Source organism: Gorilla gorilla, chromosome 2 (assembly GCF_029281585.2).
Source record: "Gorilla gorilla gorilla isolate KB3781 chromosome 2, NHGRI_mGorGor1-v2.1_pri, whole genome shotgun sequence".
Lineage (NCBI taxonomy): Eukaryota > Metazoa > Chordata > Mammalia > Primates > Hominidae > Gorilla > Gorilla gorilla.
Genome location: NC_086017.1, coordinates 59217924 through 59239753, shown reverse-complemented (window position 1 = coordinate 59239753; position 21830 = coordinate 59217924). Strand labels below are relative to the sequence as shown.

General features: G+C 48.7%; 2 protein-coding genes across 3 annotated transcripts in view; both read left to right on the top strand.

Annotated features, from left to right (window-relative positions):
• Positions 1-16028, top strand: part of RHOA (ras homolog family member A) — a 55938-nt gene extending 39910 nt beyond the window's left edge. Inside the window, exons 3-5 of the mRNA XM_031008957.3 lie at positions 6592-6712; positions 12535-12665; positions 14784-16028. Coding sequence (XP_030864817.1) covers positions 6592-6712; positions 12535-12665; positions 14784-14957 — 426 coding nt within the window. The 3' untranslated portion in view covers positions 14958-16028. The remainder of the gene's footprint in view (positions 1-6591; positions 6713-12534; positions 12666-14783) is intronic.
• Positions 16029-16428: 400 nt separating this feature from the next.
• On the top strand, positions 16429-17999 carry GPX1 (glutathione peroxidase 1). Of its 2 annotated transcripts, XM_055382434.2 has the most exons (3): positions 16800-17143; positions 17288-17339; positions 17429-17999. In XM_055382434.2, the coding sequence occupies exons 1-3, from the start codon at positions 16898-16900 to the stop codon at positions 17668-17670; spliced, it is 540 nt and encodes a 179-aa protein (XP_055238409.2). In that variant the 5' UTR covers positions 16800-16897; the 3' UTR covers positions 17671-17999. The 2 variants fall into 2 exon arrangements, with proteins under 2 accessions (XP_030864814.3, XP_055238409.2); XM_031008954.3 differs by lacking the exon at positions 17288-17339 and having other exon boundaries at positions 16429-17143.
• The last annotated feature ends 3831 nt before the right edge of the window (positions 18000-21830 follow it).

Here is a 21830-nt window from a genome sequence, read left to right as displayed (position 1 = left end):
TTCTCCTGCCTCAGCCTCCCAAGTAGCAGGGATTACAGGCATGTTGCCACCATGCTGAGCTCATTTTTCGTTTAGTAGAGATGAGGTTTCACTAGGCTGGTCTCGAACTCCTGACCTTGGGTGATCCACCCACCTCAGCCTCCCAAAGTGCTGGGATTACAGGAGTGAGCCACTGTGCCCAGCCTTCCCCCAGGTTTAAAGGATTCTCCTGCCTCAGCCTCCCCAGTAGCTGGGATTACGGGAATGTGCCACCACACCTGGCTGATTTTTGTATTTTTAGTAGAAATGGGGTTTCACTACGTTGGCCAGGCTGGTCATGAACTCCTGACCTCAGGTGATTGGCTGTTTTTTCATTTTTAACTGCTACTCATCCAGACTTTGTTTACATTCATACGTATTTGACATGGTGTCCTTAGCATATGTGTTGTTTTTTTTGTTTTGTTTTGTTGTTTGAGACAAAGTCTTGCTCTGTCGCCCAGGCTGGAGTGCAGTGGCACAATCTCAGCTCGCTGCAACCTCCACCTCCCGGGTTCAAGCAATTCTTTTGCCTCAGCCTCCAGAGTAGAGTAGCTGGGATTACAGGCGCGCGCCACTAAGCCTGGCTAATATTTGTATTTTGTAAAGATGCAATTTTGCCATGTTGGCCAGGCTGGTCTCAAGCTCCTGACCTCAGATGATCCTCCTGCCTCAGCCTCCCAAAGTGCTGGGATTACAGGCGTGAGCCACCTTGCCCAGCCATATGTGCTCTTTTCAAGTTTAGGTATATTTGAAGTTTAGTTCATTGCCATATAGATAATGCTCAGATGAACTTCTTTGTATGCTTGGACTTTGACAAAAATTCTGTCAAAGTATTTAATCAGATGTCCCAGTATTAGATTACTAGTTCAAGCTCCGCCTGGGTTCACACTACTCTCCTGCCTCATCCTCCCAAGTAGCTGGGACTACAGGTGTCCACCACCAGACCGGCTAATTTTTTGTATTTTTAGTAGAGACGGGGTTTCACTGTGTTAGCCAGGATGGTCTCGATCTCCTGATCTCGTGATCTGCCCGTCTCGGCCTCCCAAAGTGCTGGGATTACAGGCATGAGCCACCGCGCCCGGCCAAAAGATTTTTTTTTACTTTAACATAAAATAGCCTGCCACAATTGTTTTATTTTATTGTCATTGATGGTGAGAACAGTGCTTCCCCATTTCTGTCCTAAAAGCCCTCTGGCAAGACTGGAACAAAGCTCTTGTGAAATTGGAGGGGTTTTTTGGGTTTTCATTTTGGTTTTGGTTTTTTGTTTTTTTTTTTTTAATCTTCTGCTTCCTTTTGTTGTCTAAGTAATGCTTTACTTGGCCTCTCATACTTTTTTTTTTTTTCTCTCTTAAATAAAGAGACAGGGATTGTACTTTGTCTCCCAGGCCTGCAGTGCTGTGACATGATCATAGTTCACTGCAGCCTTGAACTCTTGGGCTCAAGTGATCCTTCCACCTCAGCCTCCCAAATAGCTGGCACTGTAGGTATGTGCCACCACACCTGGGTAATTTATGTTTTTAGAGATGAGGTCTCCTTGTGTTGGTTCAGCTGGTTTCAAACAACTGGGCTCAAGTTCTCCCATCTCAGCCCCAAGTGGCTGGGCTTACAGGCGCAAGCCAGCGTGCCCAGCTCTCCTATACATCTTTTGAAGTGGGTCAGCTGAAAGGAAAAAACCCCTAGAACTAGAATGAGGTGCTCTTCTCCAACATTCTCATTTTTCTTGAGCATTCAGTTATATGTCTCATATGCTGCTAACACTTGATATATTAGCTTCCATTCATCCCCTTTCTCCTTTCTTACTTTGTTTTTGTTTGTTTGGAGACAGAGTCTCCCTCTATCACCCAGGTTGGAGTGCAATGGCATGATCTTGGTTTACAACAACCTCCGCCTCCCGAGTTCAAGCAATTCTCCTATCTCAGCCTCCCGAGGAGCTGGGATTACAGGTGCCCGCCACCAAGCCCAGCTAATCTTTGTATTTTTAGTAGAGACGAGGTTTCGCTGTGTTGGCCAGGCTGGTCTCGAACTTTTGACCTCAGGTGATCCGCCTGCCTTGGCCTCCCAAAGTGCTGGGATTACATGCATGAGCCTGGCCACTTCTTACTTGTCCACATTACTTATTTCTTTCTGTCCCAGGGCCACCTAGCCTCCTTTTGTGGCACTGTGTGAGGAATGTGGGTTAGATCAGCTGCTCAGAACTCCAGGGTCCCTCATTGTAGGGCTTCCTGATAGTTGTTTGACCATCAGTAAGCTCCTGACCTTTGAGCCTTCCTCATTTATAAAACGGTTTTTATAGGTGACATCAAGGTTCTGTGAAGTAACGGAAAATGTTTGGAAGCATCAAAGTGCTTTCTAAGAGATGAATACTGCCATGCTCAAAACCCTCTTTCATAGTTTGTAGTCTTTTTTTTTTTTTTTTTTTTTTTTTGAGACAGAGCCTCGCTCTGTCGCCCAGGCTGGAGTGCAGTGGCGTGATCTCTGCTAACTGCAACCTCTGCCTCCTGGGTTCACGCCATTCTCCTGCCTCAGCCTCCGGAGTAGCTGGGACTACAGGCGCCCGCCACCACGCCTGGCTAGTTTTTTGTATTTTTAGTAGAGACAGGGTTTCACCGTGTTAGCCAGGATGGTCTTGATCTCCTGACCTCGTGATCTGCCTGCCTCCCAAAGTGCTGGGATTACAGGCATGAGCCACTGCGCCCGTCCTATAGTTTGTAGTCTTTTTTATTCAAATACAGACTGAGCCACGATGATTGCTCTTATGCCAATAGGAACTCTAAGATACTTTCTGGCCCAAGTATAGATGGAAAAAATACAACAAATACCAGCCTAACAGAATTTTGGGATGTACCCTGAAGGTGGCAAACCGATACAGAGGGTGTTAATTCAGCCTCAGCCAAGCATGGATGCTTGGACATAGGTGTTTTTGTGGTCCCGATAGGAAGACTGGTTTTATATGGACACAGGGCCCAGTTGTGACAAACTAGGTAGAAATGTGATGACATCTTCAGGATTGGTGTCAAGTTATAGCCCTCTTACCTAACTTAGATTGATGCACCATACATAGAAAGATCCATTGGCTTGGGGAAGCAATGTCAGGTTGGCATTGTCATAGCTTATTTCTCAGAAGCCTAGTAGTGAATGTATATTACTGGTTGTATCCTAACATTTTCTCCAGAGAGTGGCTGTTAATTGCTGCATGTCTGTAAGCATGAACTGGAAGGGTCTTTTCCATCTGTGGCAGTATGTATGTTTTGGAAGCAGCTCTTTGGTTCTCTTGGAAACATCATCTCTGCCTGGGCATCTTGGAACAACCAGAATCTTGCCCATAAGAAATTTAGGGACCTTGACTTAAAACCTTGAGGCATGGTCTGTGAGTATTTTTCTTGTGCTGCAAACCTTGGACATCACTGACCCTCGCAAGATAGGGGGAGGTTCTCACTTGAGGAGAGTCCCCTGGAATAAAAGTGTTTGATTGAAGAGCATATCACAGGCTACCTGCCTGCCTCAGAGCAACTCAAGAGTCCCCAAGATGGGAGAGGGTACTGCGTAGGAGTATTCATTTAACAGTATGCAATAGTATAAGGCCAGACGTGGTAGCTCACACCTGTAATCCAGCACTTTGGGAGGCTGAGGCAGGAGGATCACCAGAGGTCAGGAGTTTGAGACCAGCCTGCCCAACATGGCAAAACCCAATCTCTACTAAAAATACAAAAAATTAGCTGGGCGTGGTGGCACTTGTAATCCCAGCTACTCGGGAGGCTGAGGCAGGAGAATCACTTGAACCCGGGAGGCAGAGGTTGCAGTGAACTGAGACTGCGCCACTGCACTCGAGCCTGGGCGACAAGGGCGAAACTCTGTCTAAAAAAAAAAAAGTAGGCAATAGTACAGCCTAGGGAACCATACAAGATTGTAGGTGATCATGGTACCAAGAGTAGGCCTGCTCACAATGAAAAGGCCCCTTTTGATATGAGACAGACTCAACATCTTGGAAGCATTTTATCAAGCGCCAATAGAGGCTGGATATATGACTAAACACCGTGGGGTGGAGGGGGCCGGGAGAGTGGGATTTGCCAGGGAGTAAATGAGCTCCATTATTGTGAGGGCAGACAGATTGTGATAATTGGGCATCAGTATATCTTAGTTACACATGCCAGAATGATGGTTTGCATGACAGAAGTACAGTGGGCCTTGTGGAGGTTATTTGTGATGCATCCTGGGGCAAAAATTTGGGGGTGGAAGAGCCATCAATTTTAAGGAAGAAATCATTTAGAAACTGAAATTTGGGCTGTGAAGGTGCTAAGAGAAGAAAGATGTGTTCCAAGTATTGGAGAGAGACCTCTTGGGCCTCAAAGGGCCTCTGTACAGAGGATGTTTAACATGGAGTCTGGTGATACGAATGGGGTAGCAGAGCTGGGTGCAGTGCTGGGCAGTGTTGAATGGGACTTGTATTCAGAGCCCAGACGTCAGTTTACCCTTCTACCACAGGAGGGTGAGGATGTACCCGGATGTGAAAGGAGTACTCTCTCACCTTATGTGATGCATTATTTCAGACATTTCTTGAGTAGTAAAGGCACAGCCAAAAGGGCTTTCCTGTCATCTCAGGCCTTGCCTAACAGCCAGCATGGTGTCTTTTCCTACCTACCAACTCAAAATACAGATTTGTTTCCATGGTTTCCACATTATAGCAGAAAATTTACTTAGTCTTGTGTCTTCCTCTCTCGCCTGTATGCCTGGTAGAATGTTATTTAAAATTTGATTTCTTCCCTCCTGTCTGCTTTCTTTCCTAGTAGAATGTTATTTATAATTAAACACTTTTATAAGCTACAGAGTTATTTTTGACTTGACATTTTGAATTATGCCACTTGGTTCAGTTCTAGTATCTGTTTTTTTTTTTTTTGTTTTTTTCCTAATTGAGTCAAGGTCTCACTGCCTAGGCTGCAGTGCAGTGGCACAGTCTCTGCTTACTGCAACCTCCGCCTCCCAGGCTCAAGCAGTCCTCCCACCTCAGTCTCCCAAGTAGCTGGGACTACAGGCGTGCACCACCACAGTCAGCTAATTTTTTTTTTTTTTTTTTAAATGGAGTTTCGCTCTTGTTGGCCAGGCTGGAGTGCAGTGGTGCAATCTCGGCTCATTGCAACCTCCGCTCATTGCAACCTCCGCCTCCTGGGTTCAAGCGATTCTCCTGCCTCAGCCTCCTGAGTAGCTGGGATTACAGGCATGCTTCACCACGCCCAGCTAATTTTGTATTTTTAGTAGAGATGGGGTTTCTCCACATTGGTCAGGCTAGTTTCAAACTTCCGACCTCAGGTGATCCACCCGCCTTGGCCTCCCAAAGTGCTGGGATTACAGGCGTGAGCCACCGCACCCAGCCCACACTCAGCTAAGTTTTATTTTATTTTTATTTTTTTTTTGTAGAGATGGAGGCTCGCTTTGTCGCCCAGGCTGGAGTGCTGGAGTGCAGTGGCACGATCTCGGCTCACTGCAACCTTTGCCTCTTGAGTTCAAGCAATTCACCTGCCTCAGCCTCTCGAGTAGCTGGGACTACAGGCGCACGCTGCCATGCCTGGCTAATTTCTTTTGTATTTTAGTAGGGACGGGGTTTCACCATGTTGCCCAGGCTGGTCTCGAACTCCTGAGCTCAGGCAGTCAGCCCACCTCAGCCTCCCAAAGTGCTAGGATTACAGGCATGAGCCACTGCGCCTGGCCACACTCAGCTAATTTTTAAGGTGTTTTTGTAGAGGTGGGTTCTCAGATTTTCAATTTTGAGAAATTTCAACCTAAAATAATTTAAATATACTCTCATTTGAGCTCGATGCTCATAAAAGTAAATACTCGGCCAGGTGTGGTGGCTCATGCCTGTAATCCCAGCACTTTGGGAGGCCGAGGCAGGCGGATCACGAGGTCAGGAGATCAAGACCATCCTGGCTAACATGGTGAAACCCTGTCTCTTTACTAAAAGTAGGAAAAATTAGCCGAGCGTGGTGGTGGGCGCCTGTAGTCCCAGATGCTCAGGAGGCTGAGGCAGGAGAATGGCGTGAACCCGGGGGCAGAGCTTGCAGTGAGCCAAGATCTTGCCACTGCACTCCAGTCTGAGCAACAGAGTAAGACTCCGTCTCAACAACAACAACAACAACAAAAAAAAGAGGCCAGGCGCGGTGGCTCACGCCTGCAATCCCAACACTTTGGGAGGCCGAGGTGGGCGGATCATGAGGTCAGGAGATCCAGACCATCCTGGCTAACACAGTGAAACCCCGTCTCTACTAAAAATACAAAAAATTAGCCGGGTGTGATGGCGGGCACCTGTAGTCCCAGCTACTTGGGAGGCCGAGGCAGGAGAATGGTGTGAACCCGGGAGGCGGAGCTTGCAGGGAGCAGAGATCGCGCCACTGCACTCTAGCCTGGGCGACAGAGCAAGACTCCATCTCAAAAAAAAAAAGAAAGAAAAAATGTAAATACTCCTGTGTTTTACTGTTTTAGACCGTCTGCCATTTCAATGTACTATGGTAAGTGTCACTTTTTCTAAAAGTGGGTGGGGGGATTAACCTTGCACTCTTGTGGTTGTTTTTCCCATTACAGGTAGAGTTGGCTTTGTGGGACACAGCTGGGCAGGAAGATTATGATCGCCTGAGGCCCCTCTCCTACCCAGATACCGATGTTATACTGATGTGTTTTTCCATCGACAGCCCTGATAGTTTAGGTGAGTAGCCCTGCACCCTGATATTTGTCACTGCCTGTGTAGCTAGTTGGCATCTGGTTTCTGGGCATCAAGTGGCTGAAAAGCAGACATGAACTTCAGAGAAGCAATCATCGTCAGTGGCCGGAGTCCTGGAGTTTGGGATTGTAGAGCGTGGGCCTTGGGTCCCTTTCAGCCTAGGTCTCCCATGGGTACTGTATTTAAAATGTATCCACCTAGGCAGGGCACGGTGGCTGACACCTATAATCCCCACAGTTTGGGAGGCCCAGACGGGTGGATCACCTGAGGGTCAGGAGTTCAAGACCAGCCTGGCCAACATGGTGAAACCCCGTCTTTACTAAAAGTACAAAAAAATTAGCCGGGCATGGTGATGCACGCCTGTAGTCCCAGGTACTTGGGAGGCCGAGGCAGGAGAATTGTTTGAACCTGGTAGGTGGAGATTGCAGTGAGCCGAGATTATGGCACTGCATTCCAGACTGAGTGACAGAGCAAGACTCTATCTCAAAAATAATAATAATTATTATTATTACTAAATAATATTAAATGTTATTTAAAAATCTAACTGCCTTGTAAACTAGATGAATTCCAGATACAAAGATGAGTAAACTAAGGCTGGTGCGGTGGCTGACACCTGTAATCCTAGCACTTTGGGAGGCCGAGGCTGGCAGATCACCTGAGGTCAGGAGTTTGAGACCAGCCTAGGCAACATGGTGAACCCCTGTCTCTACTAAAATACAAAAATTAGCTGGGTGTGGTGGCGTGCGCTTGTAATCCCAGCTATTCCAGGGGCTGAGGCAGGAGAATCACTTGAGCCTGGGAAGCAGAAGTTGCAGTGAGCCAAGATCGTGCCACTGCACTGCAGACTCCATCTCCCAAAAAAAAAGATGAGCCAACTAGATGAGTTCCAAATGTAAAGCCATCTCTTTTGGGGAAAGACTTTTTTTTTTTTGGTTGCCCTGTCTTAGCCTTTTTCTGAAGTGTCTTAGCTGATAGAAGCTTGAATGTGATCATTTCATTAGCCTAAACACAGCCACATAATTCAGAAGTCAGTAAGTCAGTATTCTTTTTTTTTTTTTTTTGGAGAGGGAGTCTTGCTCTGTCTCCCAGGCTGGATTGCAGTGGCTTGATCTCAGCTCACTGCAAGCTCTGCCTCCTGGGTTGATGCCATTCTCCTGCCTCAGCCACCCAAGTAGCTGGGACTACAGGTGGCCACCACCACACCCGGCTAATTTTTTGTATTTTTTAGTAGAGATGGGATTTCACCATGTTAGCCAGGATGATCTTGATCTCCTGACCTCGTGATCCGCCTGCCTCGGCCTCCCAAAGTGCTGGGATTACAGGCGTGAGCCACTGCGCCTGGCCCAGAAGTCAGTATTCTTTAGAAAAAGACTGAAGAATGCTGACCTGACATTCTGTGAAACCAGGCTTGAAAAAACTTGCTTTAGGTTTGTGCTGAAGATGATGAGGTATCTATTAATAAACTTGTGCTGCAGCCCTCCCTGTCATGACAGGGCAGCAGGTGGGTCAAGGATGTTGTCATCATTACCACAAACAGCCTTTGAGGGTCTGCTTGTGGCCTCGGGTTGCCTGGATAGTTAGTGTTAGAGTGATTGTGTTGTTATGGTTGTCCCTACCTTAATGATGATAACTGGGGTTGCTCCAAGATATTGAGCCACTTGTTTAAGGTCATGCTGGCCCAAGGAGCTGAGCTAAGATTGAGTCCTCTGTGCAGTATGTCCCAGGACAGAGAAAGAGCACGTATTCCATGCCATTGGTTCACTTAGATCATTTTCAGCAGTTATGATTGATTGATTGATTTAGAGGCAGGGTCTTGCTCTATTGCCCAGGCTGGAGTTTAGTGGCACAATCTTGGCTCACTGCAACCTCTGCCTTCCAGGTTCAAGCAAATCTCCTGTCTCAGTCTCCCAAGTAGCTTGGACTACAGGCATACGCCCCCACGCCTGGCTGATTTTTGTATTTTTAGTAGAGACCGGGTTTCTCCGTGTTGGCCAGGCTTCTCTCAAACTTCTGACCTCTGGTGATCCACTCACCTTGGCCTCCCAAAGTGCTGGGATTACAGGTGTGAGCCACCACACCCAGCCTAGTTTTGGTTTTCAAACTAATATGACTTACTTTTGTGAAGCTGCTGGAAGGCCCTGGAGGCTGGGCAGAGCTTTTAGGCCACAGAGAAAATTTGAGCTAGTTGACACTCTCCTATCAGATACACACATAAATAACTTCACCTAGATCCTATTGGAATGAGAAGGACTGTGTGCCTTTGCCCTCGTTATCTACTGTATAATTCTTGAGGGAAAAAACTGCCTCCAGAGCAAAACATTTTGTCTCTTCAGTCTCACTTTTTTCTTTTTGAGACAGGGTCTCGCTTTCTTGCCCAGTCTTGAGTACAGTTGCAGATTCAGTTTACTGCTGCCTCGACCTCCTGGGCTCAAACAATCCTCCCATCTCAGTCCCCCCCCAGTAGTTGGTACTTCAGGCACACACTGCTGCGCTTGGTTAATTTTTATATTTTTTAGGCCGGGCATGGTGGCTCACGCCTGTAATCCCAGCACTTCGGGAGGCTGAGGTAGGCAGATCACCTGAGGTCAGGAGTTCGAGACCAGCCTGGCCAACATGGTGAAATCCTGTCGCTACTAAAAATACAAAACTTAGCCGAGTGTGGTGGCATGTACCTGTAATCCCAGCTACTCAGGAGGCTGAGGCAGGAGAATTGCTTGAACCTGGGAGGCAGAGGTTGCAGTGAGCCAAGATCGCATCACTGCACTCCAGCCTAGGTGACAGAGTGAGACTCTTGTCTCAAAAAAAAAAAAAAAAAAAAAGTTTGAAAATTTATTCACCAAAAGTGGCGACAGTCAATTTATTCAAATTCTGTGTACCTCAAACTCCAGGAAGGGGGTAGACTATTGGTATAATTTCACATATTCGGGAAATAACTACAGCACCTACTAACAGAACATCTATTCTAGGCCAGGCACTGTGGCTCACACCTGTAATCCCACCACTTTGGGAGGCCAAGGTGGGTGGATCCTCAGGTCAGGAGTTCAAGACCAGCCTGTCCAACATGGTGAAGCCCTGTCTCTACTAAAAATACAAAAAAATCATCCGGGCCTGGTGGCGAGTGCCTGTAATCCCAGCTACTCGGGAGGCTGAGGCAGGAGAATTGCTTGAACCCGGGAGGCAGAGGTTGTAGTGAGCTGAGATCGCGCCACTGCGCTCCAGCCTGGGCGACAGAGCAAGATTCCATCTAAAAAAAAAAAAAGAACTTCTGTTCTAGATGAGGGAAGACACAATAGGCTCCCCTCAATGCCCCCAAAAAAGTAAATCAGAAAATAACAACAGTAAACCCAGTAACAGTAAATATTACAAATAACATTTGTAGAGGTGGGTCATGGTTGTATGCTGTTTAGTTTTATTTATTTTTATTTTTGTTTTTTTGAGACAGACTTTTGCTCTTGTCACACAGGCTGGAGTGCAATGGTGCGATCTCGGCTCACTGCACTCCGCCTCCCGGGTTCAAGCACTTCTTCTGCCTCAGCCTCCCAAGTAGCTGGGATTACAGGCATGCACCACCATGCCTGACTAATTTTTGTATTATTAGTAGAGACAGGGTTTCAGCATGTTGGCCAGACTGGTCTCAAACTCCTGATCCACCCGCCTCGGCCTCCCAAAGTGCTGAGATTACAGGCCTTATGAGCCACTGCGCCTGGTCTATTTATTTTTTTTTATTTATTTATTTATTTATTTATTTATTTATTTATTTATTTATTTATTTTGAGACGGAGTCTCACTCTGTCGCCCAGGGTGGAGGGCAGTGGCACGATCTTGGCTCACTGCAACCTACACCTCCCTGGTTCAAGGAATTTCCCTGCCTCAGCCTCCCTAGTAGCTGGGATTACAGGCGTGCACCACCATGCCCAGTTAATTTTTTTGTTTTGTTTTGTTGTTTTTGAGACGGAGTTTCGCTCTTGTTGCCCAGGCTGGAGTGCAATGGCACGATCTCGGCTCACTGCAACCTCCGCCTCCCGGGTTCAAGCGATTCTCCAGCCTCAGCCTCTCGAGTAGCTGGGATTGCAGGCATGTGCCACCACGCCCAGCTAATTTTGTATTTTTAGTAGAGACGGGGTTTCTCCATGTTGGTTATGCTGGTCTCCAACTCCCGACCTGAGGTGATCCACCCGCCCCGGCCTTCCACAGTGCTGGGATTATAGGCATGAGCCACTGCGCCTGGCAATCTTTTTGTATTTTTAATAGAGGTGGGGTTTCACCATATTGGCCAGACTGGTCTCGAACTCCTGACCTAAGGCAATCCACCTGCCTCAGCCTCTCAAAGTTTTGGGATTATAGACGTGAGCCACTGCGCCCAGCCTATTTATTTGTTTTTAAGAGATGAAGTCTCACTTTGTCACCCTGGCTGGAGTGCAGTAGTAGCGTGATCATAGCTCACTGCTACCTTGAATCCTGGACTCCAGTGATCCTCCCACCTCAGCCTCCCAAGTAGGTGGGAATGCAGGCACATGTACCACTGTAAACTGCTAAGTTTTTGTATGTTTTTGTGGAGATGGGGTTTTTGATTTTTTTGATACAGAGTCTCACTGTGTTGCCCAGGCTGGAGTGAGTGTAGTATCGCGATCTCGACTCATCACAACCTCCACCTCCTGGGTTCAAGTGTTTCTTCTGCCTCAGCCTCCCAAGTAGCTGGGACTATAGGTGTGCGCCACTGCGCCCGGCTAATTTTTGTAATTTTAGTAGAGATGAGGTTTCGCCATGTTGGCCAGGCTGGTCTCGAACTCCTGACCTCTGGTGATCCACCCACCTAAGCCTCCCAAAGTGCTGGGATTACAGGCACGAGCCACCACGCTGTCTGGAGATGGGGTTTAGCCATGTTGCATAGGCTGTTCTTGAGCTCCTAGGCCCAAGCTGTCTGCTTGCCTTAGCCTCTCAAAAGTGCTGGAATTACAAGTATGAGTCATCATGCCCAGCCTCTTTTGGTTATTTTCAAAAGTCACTTTTTTTTGTTTGAGACGGAGTCTTGCTCTGTCGCCCAGGAGTGCAGTGGCACGATCTCGGCTCAGGGCAAGCTCTGCCTCCCGGGTTCACACCATTCTCCTGCCTCAGCCTCCTGAATAGCTGGGACTACAGGTGCCCACCACTACACCCGGCTAATTTTTTTTGTATTTTTAGTAGAGACGGGGTTTCACTGTGTTAGCCAGGATGGTCTCGATCTCCTGACCTCATGATCCGCCCACCTCGGCCTCCCAAAGTGCTGGGATTACAGGCGTGAGCCACCGCTCCTGGCCAGAAGTCACTCTTGAGCCATTTGAAATACCAGTAAACCCCATAGGGTAGAAGTTATGCTGAGAGTCGATGAACAAGTTAGAAAAAGAGCATGTGGACCCTGGGTCAGCTGCTGCCCTAGAATGGGGACCCCTTCTGTAAGCTATGTCAGAATCATCTACCAGCAGTGACAGATGTCCTGTAAAGTGCCTGCCTTTGTGGGGCAGGAAGTGCCCCCCATGAAACTACCTTGTGTTGTGGATCTTTTGCTCCTCCAGAGCCCTTACTCGGGCCCCACCTACAGAGATGCTCAGCACCACTCTTGGCTGGACTGAGAAAAAGCTGTTGGTTCTCTGTTTAAAGGAAAGGGATTATATTTCCTTTTTATGGTTTTGAAACTAGTGGGTTTCATTAAATGTCTAGCATTCTTCTGAAGCCACAAAGAAAGTGTCTCTGCAATTTCACCGAGGTTCTTGGAAAGTCTTCAAGATAGAATTGTATGTATCCCCAAATTCTCTACATTTTTCTTTCAGAAAACATCCCAGAAAAGTGGACCCCAGAAGTCAAGCATTTCTGTCCCAACGTGCCCATCATCCTGGTTGGGAATAAGAAGGATCTTCGGAATGATGAGCACACAAGGCGGGAGCTAGCCAAGATGAAGCAGGCATGATCTGGGGCAGGACTGTCTTGTAGTATTCTTGAACTAGGGCCCCAAGTTTGGAGGTTTGGGGAGCCCAGCAGGAACCTTCACAGGCCAGGTTGTTTTAGAGGCTCAGAAGCCCCTCTGTGGCCCTCTGACCCTCATTAATTGGGATCTTCACAGAAGATCCCTAAGATAGTTCACCAGTCCTGTGAGATGGAATGTTTTTTTGAGGTAGTGCTATGCCCATAAGGACTGCTGGCCTGAGAATGAACCATTTCATCAGTAGCTAGTAATCAGTGGCTCTAGATGTAGGAACTTTTTTTTGATATGGAGTCTCATTTTGTCACCCAGGCTGGAGTGCAGTGGCGCAATCTCAGCTCACTGCAACCTCCGCCTCCGGGGTTCAAGCGATTCTTCTGCCTCAGACTCCCGAGTAGCTGGGACTACAGGCACCCTCCACCATGACCGGCTAATTTTTTTTTTTTTTTTTTTTAAATAGATGGGGTTTCACCCTGTTGGCCAGGCTGGTCTTGAACTCCTTACCTCAAGTGATCTGCCCACTTTTGCCTCCCAAAGTGCAGGGATTACAGGTGTGAGCCACTGTGCCCAGCCTCTGTTAGACTCTTTTTTTAATTTTTATTTTTTGAGACACAGTTTTGCTTTTGTCACCCAGGCTGGAGTGCAGTGGTGCTATCTCGGCTGCAACCTCAGCCTCCCAGGTTTAAGTGATTCTCCTGCCTCAGCCTCCCAAGTAGCTGGGATTACAGGCATGTGCCACCACGCCTGGCTAATTTTTAGTATTTTTAGTAGAGATGGGTTTTCTCCATGTTGGTCAGGCTGGTCTCAAACTCCTGACCTTAGGTGATCTGCCCGCCTTGGCCTCCCAAAGTGCTGGGATTACAGGCGTGAGCCACCACGCACGGGCCTGTTAGACTCTTGATTGCCTTCCCCAGCTATTACTTTGGTACATGTGAGGCCAAAGATAAATTAGTGGCAACTGAAAGATAAGGAAATCTTGAAGGCTGGGAGTCCAGATAGAAAGCCCTAATGCCTTCCCTCTCCTCCACTCCCAATGCCTTTTTAAAAGTGATGATGGATGTGGCATCTTGGCCTCTCAGAAACCAGCTGGCCTAATGGCAGGGCTTCCTCACTGGAGGAGAAGCATTGAGATCTTCAACCTAAGTTCTCTTACTCAGGTTTCTCTGTCTGAATGTCAAGGGTAGGCTTTATTTCCTTCAGGGCATTTAGTCCTGGATTGGTAGCTTGAGTAATTTTGCTCTTGATTGACTCCTTAACCTTCCAGGGCTCCTCTGACCTCTTCCCTCTACTTCCCAGTGAATACCATGTTTATTAGAGATTTTATGTTTGGTAGGGGGTAGTTACCATATGTCAGTTTAAAAATTTCATAAGTTCAGCAGTTTTTTTTGTTTGTTTTGTTTTGTTTTTGAGAAGGAGTCTCACTCTGTCGCCAGGCTGGAGTGCTGTGGCACGATCTTGGCTCAACTGCAACCTCCGCCTCCCAGGTTTAAGTGATTCCCCTGCCTCAGCCTCCTGAGTAGCTGGGGTTACAGGCGCCCACTACCACGCCCAGGTGATTTTTTGTATTTTAGTAAAGACGGGTTTCACCATGTTGGCCAGGATGGTCTTGATCTCCTAAACTCGTGATCTGCCCAGCTCAGCCTCCCAAAGTGCTGGGATTACAGGTGTGAACCACCACACCCAGCCAAGTTTAACAGCTTTTGAAAGTCTTTTTTTTTTTTTAGGCTGGGTACAGTGGCTCATGCCTGTATCCCAGCACTTTGGGAGGCCGAGGTGGGCAGATCACTTGGTCAGGAGTTCGAGACCAGCCTGGCCAAAATGGTGAAACCCCATCTCTACTAAAAACTTAGTTGGGCGTGGTGGTGGGCACCTGTAGTCCCAGCTACTCGGGAGGCTGAGGCGGGAGAATCCCTTGAACCCAGGAGATGGAGGTTGCAGTGAGCTGAGATCATGCCATTGCACTCCAGCCTGGGCGACCGACAAGAGCAAAACTGTCTCAAAAAAAGAAAAAAAAATCTTTTAGCTGAATTTGAATACTTTTTACTTACTATATGTATGCCACACTATTAGCTAAAAGGACTATTTTTTTTTCTTTGCTAGGAGCCGGTGAAACCTGAAGAAGGCAGAGATATGGCAAACAGGATTGGCGCTTTTGGGTACATGGAGTGTTCAGCAAAGACCAAAGATGGAGTGAGAGAGGTTTTTGAAATGGCTACGAGAGCTGCTCTGCAAGCTAGACGTGGGAAGAAAAAATCTGGGTGCCTTGTCTTGTGAAACCTTGCTGCAAGCACAGCCCTTATGCGGTTAATTTTGAAGTGCTGTTTATTAATCTTAGTGTATGATTACTGGCCTTTTTCATTTATCTATAATTTACCTAAGATTACAAATCAGAAGTCATCTTGCTACCAGTATTTAGAAGCCAACTATGATTATTAATGATGTCCAACCCGTCTGGCCCACCAGGGTCCTTTTGACACTGCTCTAACAGCCCTCCTCTGCACTCCCACCTGACACACCAGGCGCTAATTCAAGGAATTTCTTAACTTCTTGCTTCTTTCTAGAAAGAGAAACAGTTGGTAACTTTTGTGAATTAGGCTGTAACTACTTTATAACTAACATGTCCTGCCTATTATCTGTCAGCTGCAAGGTACTCTGGTGAGTCACCACTTCAGGGCTTTACTCCGTAACAGATTTTGTTGGCATAGCTCTGGGGTGGGCAGTTTTTTGAAAATGGGCTCAACCAGAAAAGCCCAAGTTCATGCAGCTGTGGCAGAGTTACAGTTCTGTGGTTTCATGTTAGTTACCTTATAGTTACTGTGTAATTAGTGCCACTTAATGTATGTTACCAAAAATAAATATATCTACCCCAGACTAGATGTAGTATTTTTTGTATAATTGGATTTCCTAATACTGATATTTGTCATCCTCAAAGAAAGTGTATTGGTTTTTTAAAAAAGAAAGTGTATTTGGAAATAAAGTCAGATGGAAAATTCATTTTTTAAATTCCCGTTTTGTCACTTTTTCTGATAAAAGATGGCCATATTACCCCTTTTCGGCCCCATGTATCTCAGTACCCCTTGGAGCTGGGCTAAGTAAATAGGAATTGGTTTCACGCCTGAGGCAATTAGACACTTTGGAAGATGGCATAACCTGTCTCACCTGGACTTAAGCGTCTGGCTCTAATTCACAGTGCTCTTTTCTCCTCACTGTATCCAGGTTCCCTCCCAGAGGAGCCACCAGTTCTCATGGGTGGCACTCAGTCTCTCTTCTCTCCAGCTGACTAAACTTTTTTTCTGTACCAGTTAATTTTTCCAACTACTAATAGAATAAAGGCAGTTTTCTAAACTTCTGTATCCTGTTGTTTGTGTTGCTCTCTCCAGGGCTGGGGGCAGGAGGATGCAAGGACTTCCTGGCCTAGCTCACCCTGGAGAGGTTTGTTGAGGGTGCAAAGGACTAGCTTGCGCCCCACCTCCCACCCACCAGCAGCTAATCTGGTCCCTACCAACAACATGGAAATGATTACCCTGTACCGCATTCTGGTTCAGATTTGGGGGTAGGGTGAATGCAGCCTACTGAGGAGGCCAGGGAGGGAGGACTCCGGCAGCGTTTTCTTGGCCCTGGCGAGCTACTGGGCTCCACTTCAGGAGGCTGGGGCAGAGCTTCCAGGACTCTGCCCGGTTAGAAAACCCGCACGAGGGCGGTGCCGCTTTGGAAACAGGGAGGAGGGAGACCGGAAGCCTAGATCCCTCTGGCTGTCCCCTGCACTGCCGGTAACATGGCACAGGAGAGGAGGGCTGTTTGTGGATGGGCAGCTCCTGCAGCTGCTGCCGTCGCCCACCAGCCTCCTATGCCAAACCCCACATCCTAATTCAGGAACCTCTGAGAAAAAACGGAGCCCTCGAGGGCCCCAGCCCTTGGAAGGGTAACCTGGACCGCTGCCGCCTGGTTGCCTGGGCCAGACCAGACATGCCCGCTGCTCCTTCCGGCTTAGGAGGAGCACGCGTCCCGCTCGGGCGCACTCTCCAGCCTTTTCCTGGCTGAGGAGGGGCCGAGCCCTCCGGGTAGGGCGGGGGCCGGATGAGGCGGGACCCTCAGGCCCGGAAAACTGCCTGTGCCACGTGACCCGCCGCCGGCCAGTTAAAAGGAGGCGCCCGCTGGCCTCCCCTTACAGTGCTTGTTTGGGGCGCTCCGCTGGCTTCTTGAACAATTGCGCCATGTGTGCTGCTCGGCTAGCGGCGGCGGCGGCCCAGTCGGTGTATGCCTTCTCGGCGCGCCCGCTGGCCGGCGGGGAGCCTGTGAGCCTGGGCTCCCTGCGGGGCAAGGTACTACTTATCGAGAATGTGGCGTCCCTCTGAGGCACCACGGTCCGGGACTACACCCAGATGAACGAGCTGCAGCGGCGCCTCGGACCCCGGGGCCTGGTGGTGCTCGGCTTCCCGTGCAACCAGTTTGGGCATCAGGTGCGCCGGGCGGGGCGGGGCGGGGCGGGGGCGGACGCGGACGTGCAGTAGTGGCTGGGCGCGCCGGCGGAGTGCTGGTGGGTGCCGTCGGCTCCATGCGCGGAGAGTCTGGCTACTCTCTCGTTTCCTTTTTGTTGCTCGTAGATGCTGAAATTCCTGTCCGCCCTTGGGATTGCGCATGGAGGGCAAAATCCCGGTGACTCATAGAAAAACTCCCTTGTTTGTGGTTAGAACGTTTCCCTCCCCCTCTTGACCCCGGGTCCTAGCTGCCCTTCTCTCCTGTAGGAGAACGCCAAGAACGAAGAGATTCTGAATTCCCTCAAGTACGTCCGGCCTGGTGGTGGGTTCGAGCCCAACTTCATGCTCTTCGAGAAGTGCGAGGTGAACGGTGCGGGGGCGCACCCTCTCTTCGCCTTCCTGCGGGAGGCCCTGCCAGCCCCCAGCGACGACGCCACTGCGCTTATGACCGACCCCAAGCTCATCATCTGGTCTCCGGTGTGTCGCAACGATGTTGCCTGGAACTTTGAGAAGTTCCTGGTGGGCCCTGACGGTGTGCCCCTACGCAGGTACAGCCGCCGCTTCCAGACCATTGACATCGAGCCTGACATCGAAGCCCTGCTGTCTCAAGGGCCCAGCTGTGCCTAGGGCGCCCCTCCTACCCCGGCTGCTTGTCAGTTGCAGTGCTGCTCTCTGGGGGGGTTTTCATCTATGAGGGTGTTTCCTCTAAACCTACGAGGGAGGAACACCTGATCTTCCAGAAAATACCCCCTCGAGATGGGTGCTGGTCCTGTCGATCCCAGTCTCTGCCAGACCAAGGCGAGTTTCCCCACTAATAAAGTGCCGGGTGTCAGCAGAACTGTGTGTATGTCCTGTGTCATTGTCATTTGGGGATTCTTTCTCTTTCCTTTTCTTTTTTTCTTTTTTTTTTTTTTTTGAGACGGTGTTTTTCACTGTATTGCCCAGGCTGGAGTGTAGTGGCGCAATCTAGGCTCACTGCAAGCTCCGCCTCCCGGGTTCACGCCATTCTCCTGCCTCAACCTCCTGAGTAGCTGGGACTACAGGTGCCTGCCACCACGCCCGGCTAATTTTTTGTATTTTTAGTAGAGACAGGGTTTCACCGTATTAGCCAGGATGGTATCGATCTCCTGACCTCGTGATCCACCCGCCTCGGCCTCCCAAAGTGCTGGGATTACAGGTATGAGCCACCGCACCCTGCCTGGTGATACTTTTTCTAACCTCATTGTCATAGTGGTGGGAACTTAATCCTCCTTCCCTTATCCTAGCCAAGTCTGAACTTTCTGTCCTTTTGTCTGCAGCGTGTAGGATCCACTCTTTCCTTTGTGGGAAGTCTGGCTCCTGGCCTGCATTTCTGGCTTCACCAGAACATGCAAAGGGCCATCCCAAGACCCAGTTAAAACAAAGTCCTTACTTCAAAAAAGACATAAGGCAAGGGTTGATTGCCTAACTCAAATAATAGACTTCTGACTGCTTGCTGCACGCTGAAATGACTGTCTATTTACAAAATAACATGAGCCCCCACTCACATTTGGAGTCATGGCCTCTCCAATTGTTAGGTCCACACAAACCCATTTTACACGGAAGCTCATGCAATGTTATAAATTCTGTTATCTGGCTAGATCTTTCCATGTTGCTACCAAGTGCCTGTATCTGCTGTGACGCTGATCTTACAAGTTTCTGCCTCATATATTCAAGAGTGAGAAAACTATAATTTAACTGGCCCTTCTGACTATGCCCTGCCCAACACTTAACGTGCAATTAATTGCACATTCAGGCCCAGGATAAGGGCTTGTCTTTGAAGCCAGCTGCTGCTTCTCGGCACCACTCAGGTCCAGCCTCTCCATCTGTTGACCCTGCTGCCAATAATCTTTAATTTTTTTTTTTTTTTTTTTTTTTTTGAGACAGTCTTGCTCTGTTGCCCAGGCTGGAGTGCAGTGGTGTAATCTCGGCTCACTGCAAGCTCCGCCTCCTGGGTTCACGCCATTCTGCCTAAGCCTCCCGAGTAGCTGGGACTACAGGCGCCTGCCACCACGCCCGGCTAATTTTTTTCTATTTTTTAGTAGAGACGGGGTTTCACCGTGTTAGCCAGGATGGTCTCGATCTCCTGACCTCGTGATCCACCTGCCTCGGCCTCCCAAAGTGCTGGGATTACAGGCATGAGCGGCAATAATCTTTCAAGACAGATTTGGAGCCATTTCCTAATGCAGTGCAGGGGACTGCAGGGCCTGGGTGTAGCTTCCGCTTGTGCACACAGGTACCCAGAGACATGGTAGTGCTGTTCACCCAGCTGACTGTGGACCAGAGGTTCTGGAGTCCCAGCATTTGTGTTCAAATTAGTGACTCAAGGTCCTTCTTAGTCTGAACCAACTCTCAAGGACTTTTCCTCTTGCCCTAAGCAGTGATCTTTGCTGCTGCTTTTCCCCTTTGTCTGCCCTTAGGTCACTAAGGATTGTAGGGCCTTCTGGACCTGCTCTGGCACCATCCTGAGAACTCCTGAACAGGCCCACCTCCCTCTGGTTCTCTCTGCCCCAGCCTTTGAGTCCTCCTTGAGGTGACCCAGGTAGAACTATCAGCTTCCCCTTTGGACCTCACTCTACCTGTGGTGTTCCTTGGAACTCTCAGGAGTCTCACACTCTTGCCCAGGCTGGGGTGCAGTGGCATGATCTCAGCTCACTGCAGCCTCCACCTCCCAAGTTTAAGCGATTCTCCTGCCTCAGCCTCCCCAGTGGCTGGGATTACAGGTGCCTACCACCATGCCTGGCTACTTTTTAATATTTTTAGTAGAGATGGGATTTCGCCATGTTGGCCAGGCTGGTCTCAAACTCCTGACCTCAGGTGATCTGCCCGCCTAGGCCTCCCAAAGTGCTGGGATTACAGGCATGAGCCACTGCGCCCTGCCAGGATGGAATGTTATATTAATAGATCAATATTTGTGATTAATATCATATGCTGGGCCCCGTGGGCCCTGAGATGGCTAGCCCCTGTACCCCTCCTAGACTGTTAACTTCTGGGGAAGAAGATTAGTCATTCATAAATGCAATCAAGACTCCTGAGTGGCCATTCATGGACGCTCGTGCCTATAATCCCAGCATTTTATAATCCCAAGTAATCTGAGGAGGGCAGATCACTTGAGGCTAGGAGTTGGAGACCAGCCTGACCGACATGGTGAAACCCCCGTCTCTACTAAAAATACAAAAATTAGCCAGGTGTGGTGTCCGACGCCTGTAATCCCAACTACTCCGGAGGCTGAGGCAGGGAGAATTGCCTGAACCTGGGAGGTGGAGGTTGCAGTGAGCCGAGATTGCGCTATTGCACTTTAGCCTGGGCAACAGAGCGAGACTCTTTCTCAAAAAAAAAAAAAAAAAAAAAAATCCACTCAAATGGTACCAAGGCTTTTTGACATTTGTAGACTTCAAATCTGACTCCTGGAATGGAGAATAGCAACCTGTAAATCTGGGTAGACCCAGATTACCTGTGACCCCTAATGTCCTACATGTCTCTTCCCCAAAAGCACTTTGCTCCCTCATTCATTCATAATCCAGTCCTGTGCCATGTGCTCTGCCAGGTGCCTGAAGAAGTCAGAAGGACAGTATATAATTATCAAAAAAACATGTTTTGTGCTTTGAGAATAGGAAAAAAAGACAAGAAAAAAATTGTGCACCTTACACTAGTTAAAAAAAAAGAATAAGAGGACCAGGCCCGGTAGGGAGGCTCATGCATGCCTCCTGGAAAAAGTGACAGTGAGGCTGGGTGTGGTGGCTCACACCTGTGATCCCAGTACTTTGGGAGGCCAAGGTGGGCAGATGGCTTGATGGCTTGAGGTCAGGAGTTTGAGATGAGCCTGCCCAACATGGCGAAACCACGTCTCTATTAAAAATATAATAATTAGCTGGGCGTGGTGGCGGGCACCTGTAATCCCAGCTACTCAAGAGTCTGAAGCAGGAGAATCACTTGAACCCGGGAGGTGGAGGTTGCAGTGAGCTGAGATGGTATCACTGCACTCCAGCCTGGGCAACAGAACAAGACTCCATCTCAAAAAAAAAAAAAGTGGCTGGGGGCGGTGGCTCACACCTGTAATCCCAGCACTTTGGGAGGCCAAGGTGGGCGGATGACAAGGTCAGGAGATCGAGACCACCCTGGCTAACACGGTGAAACCCTATCTCCACTAAAAATACAAAAAATTAGCTGGGCGTGGTGGCGAGCACCTGTAGTCCCAGCTACTCGGGAGGCTGAGGCAGGAGAATGGCGTGAACCTGGGGGGCGGAGGTTGCAGTAAGCCGAGATTGCACCACTGCACTCTAGCCTGGGTGACAGAGCGAGACTCCCTCTCAGAGAAAAAAAAAAAATTGAGACTGAAAAGAAGTCAAGAAGCAGTTGGTTAAAGAATAAGCTGATGGCGGGTGAGCAGGCAGGGAGTATAGTGTGTGAGATCCTGAGATGGGAAGGTGGCATTCTTGACTAAGCAACAGGAGGAGCAGGTTTTGGGGGTAGGTGGATGTGTTCAGATTCAGCTATATTGCATTAGACATGCAGACAGAGGTATCTGGGGCAGGCAGTTACAAGAGGCGCAGAAGAAGAGAATGTTGAAAGGCAATGGTCTAGCCACGGGAGCAGTAGCCACTGGAGAGGATGAGGTCACGTGGGGAAAGTGGCAAGAAAAAGATTAGGG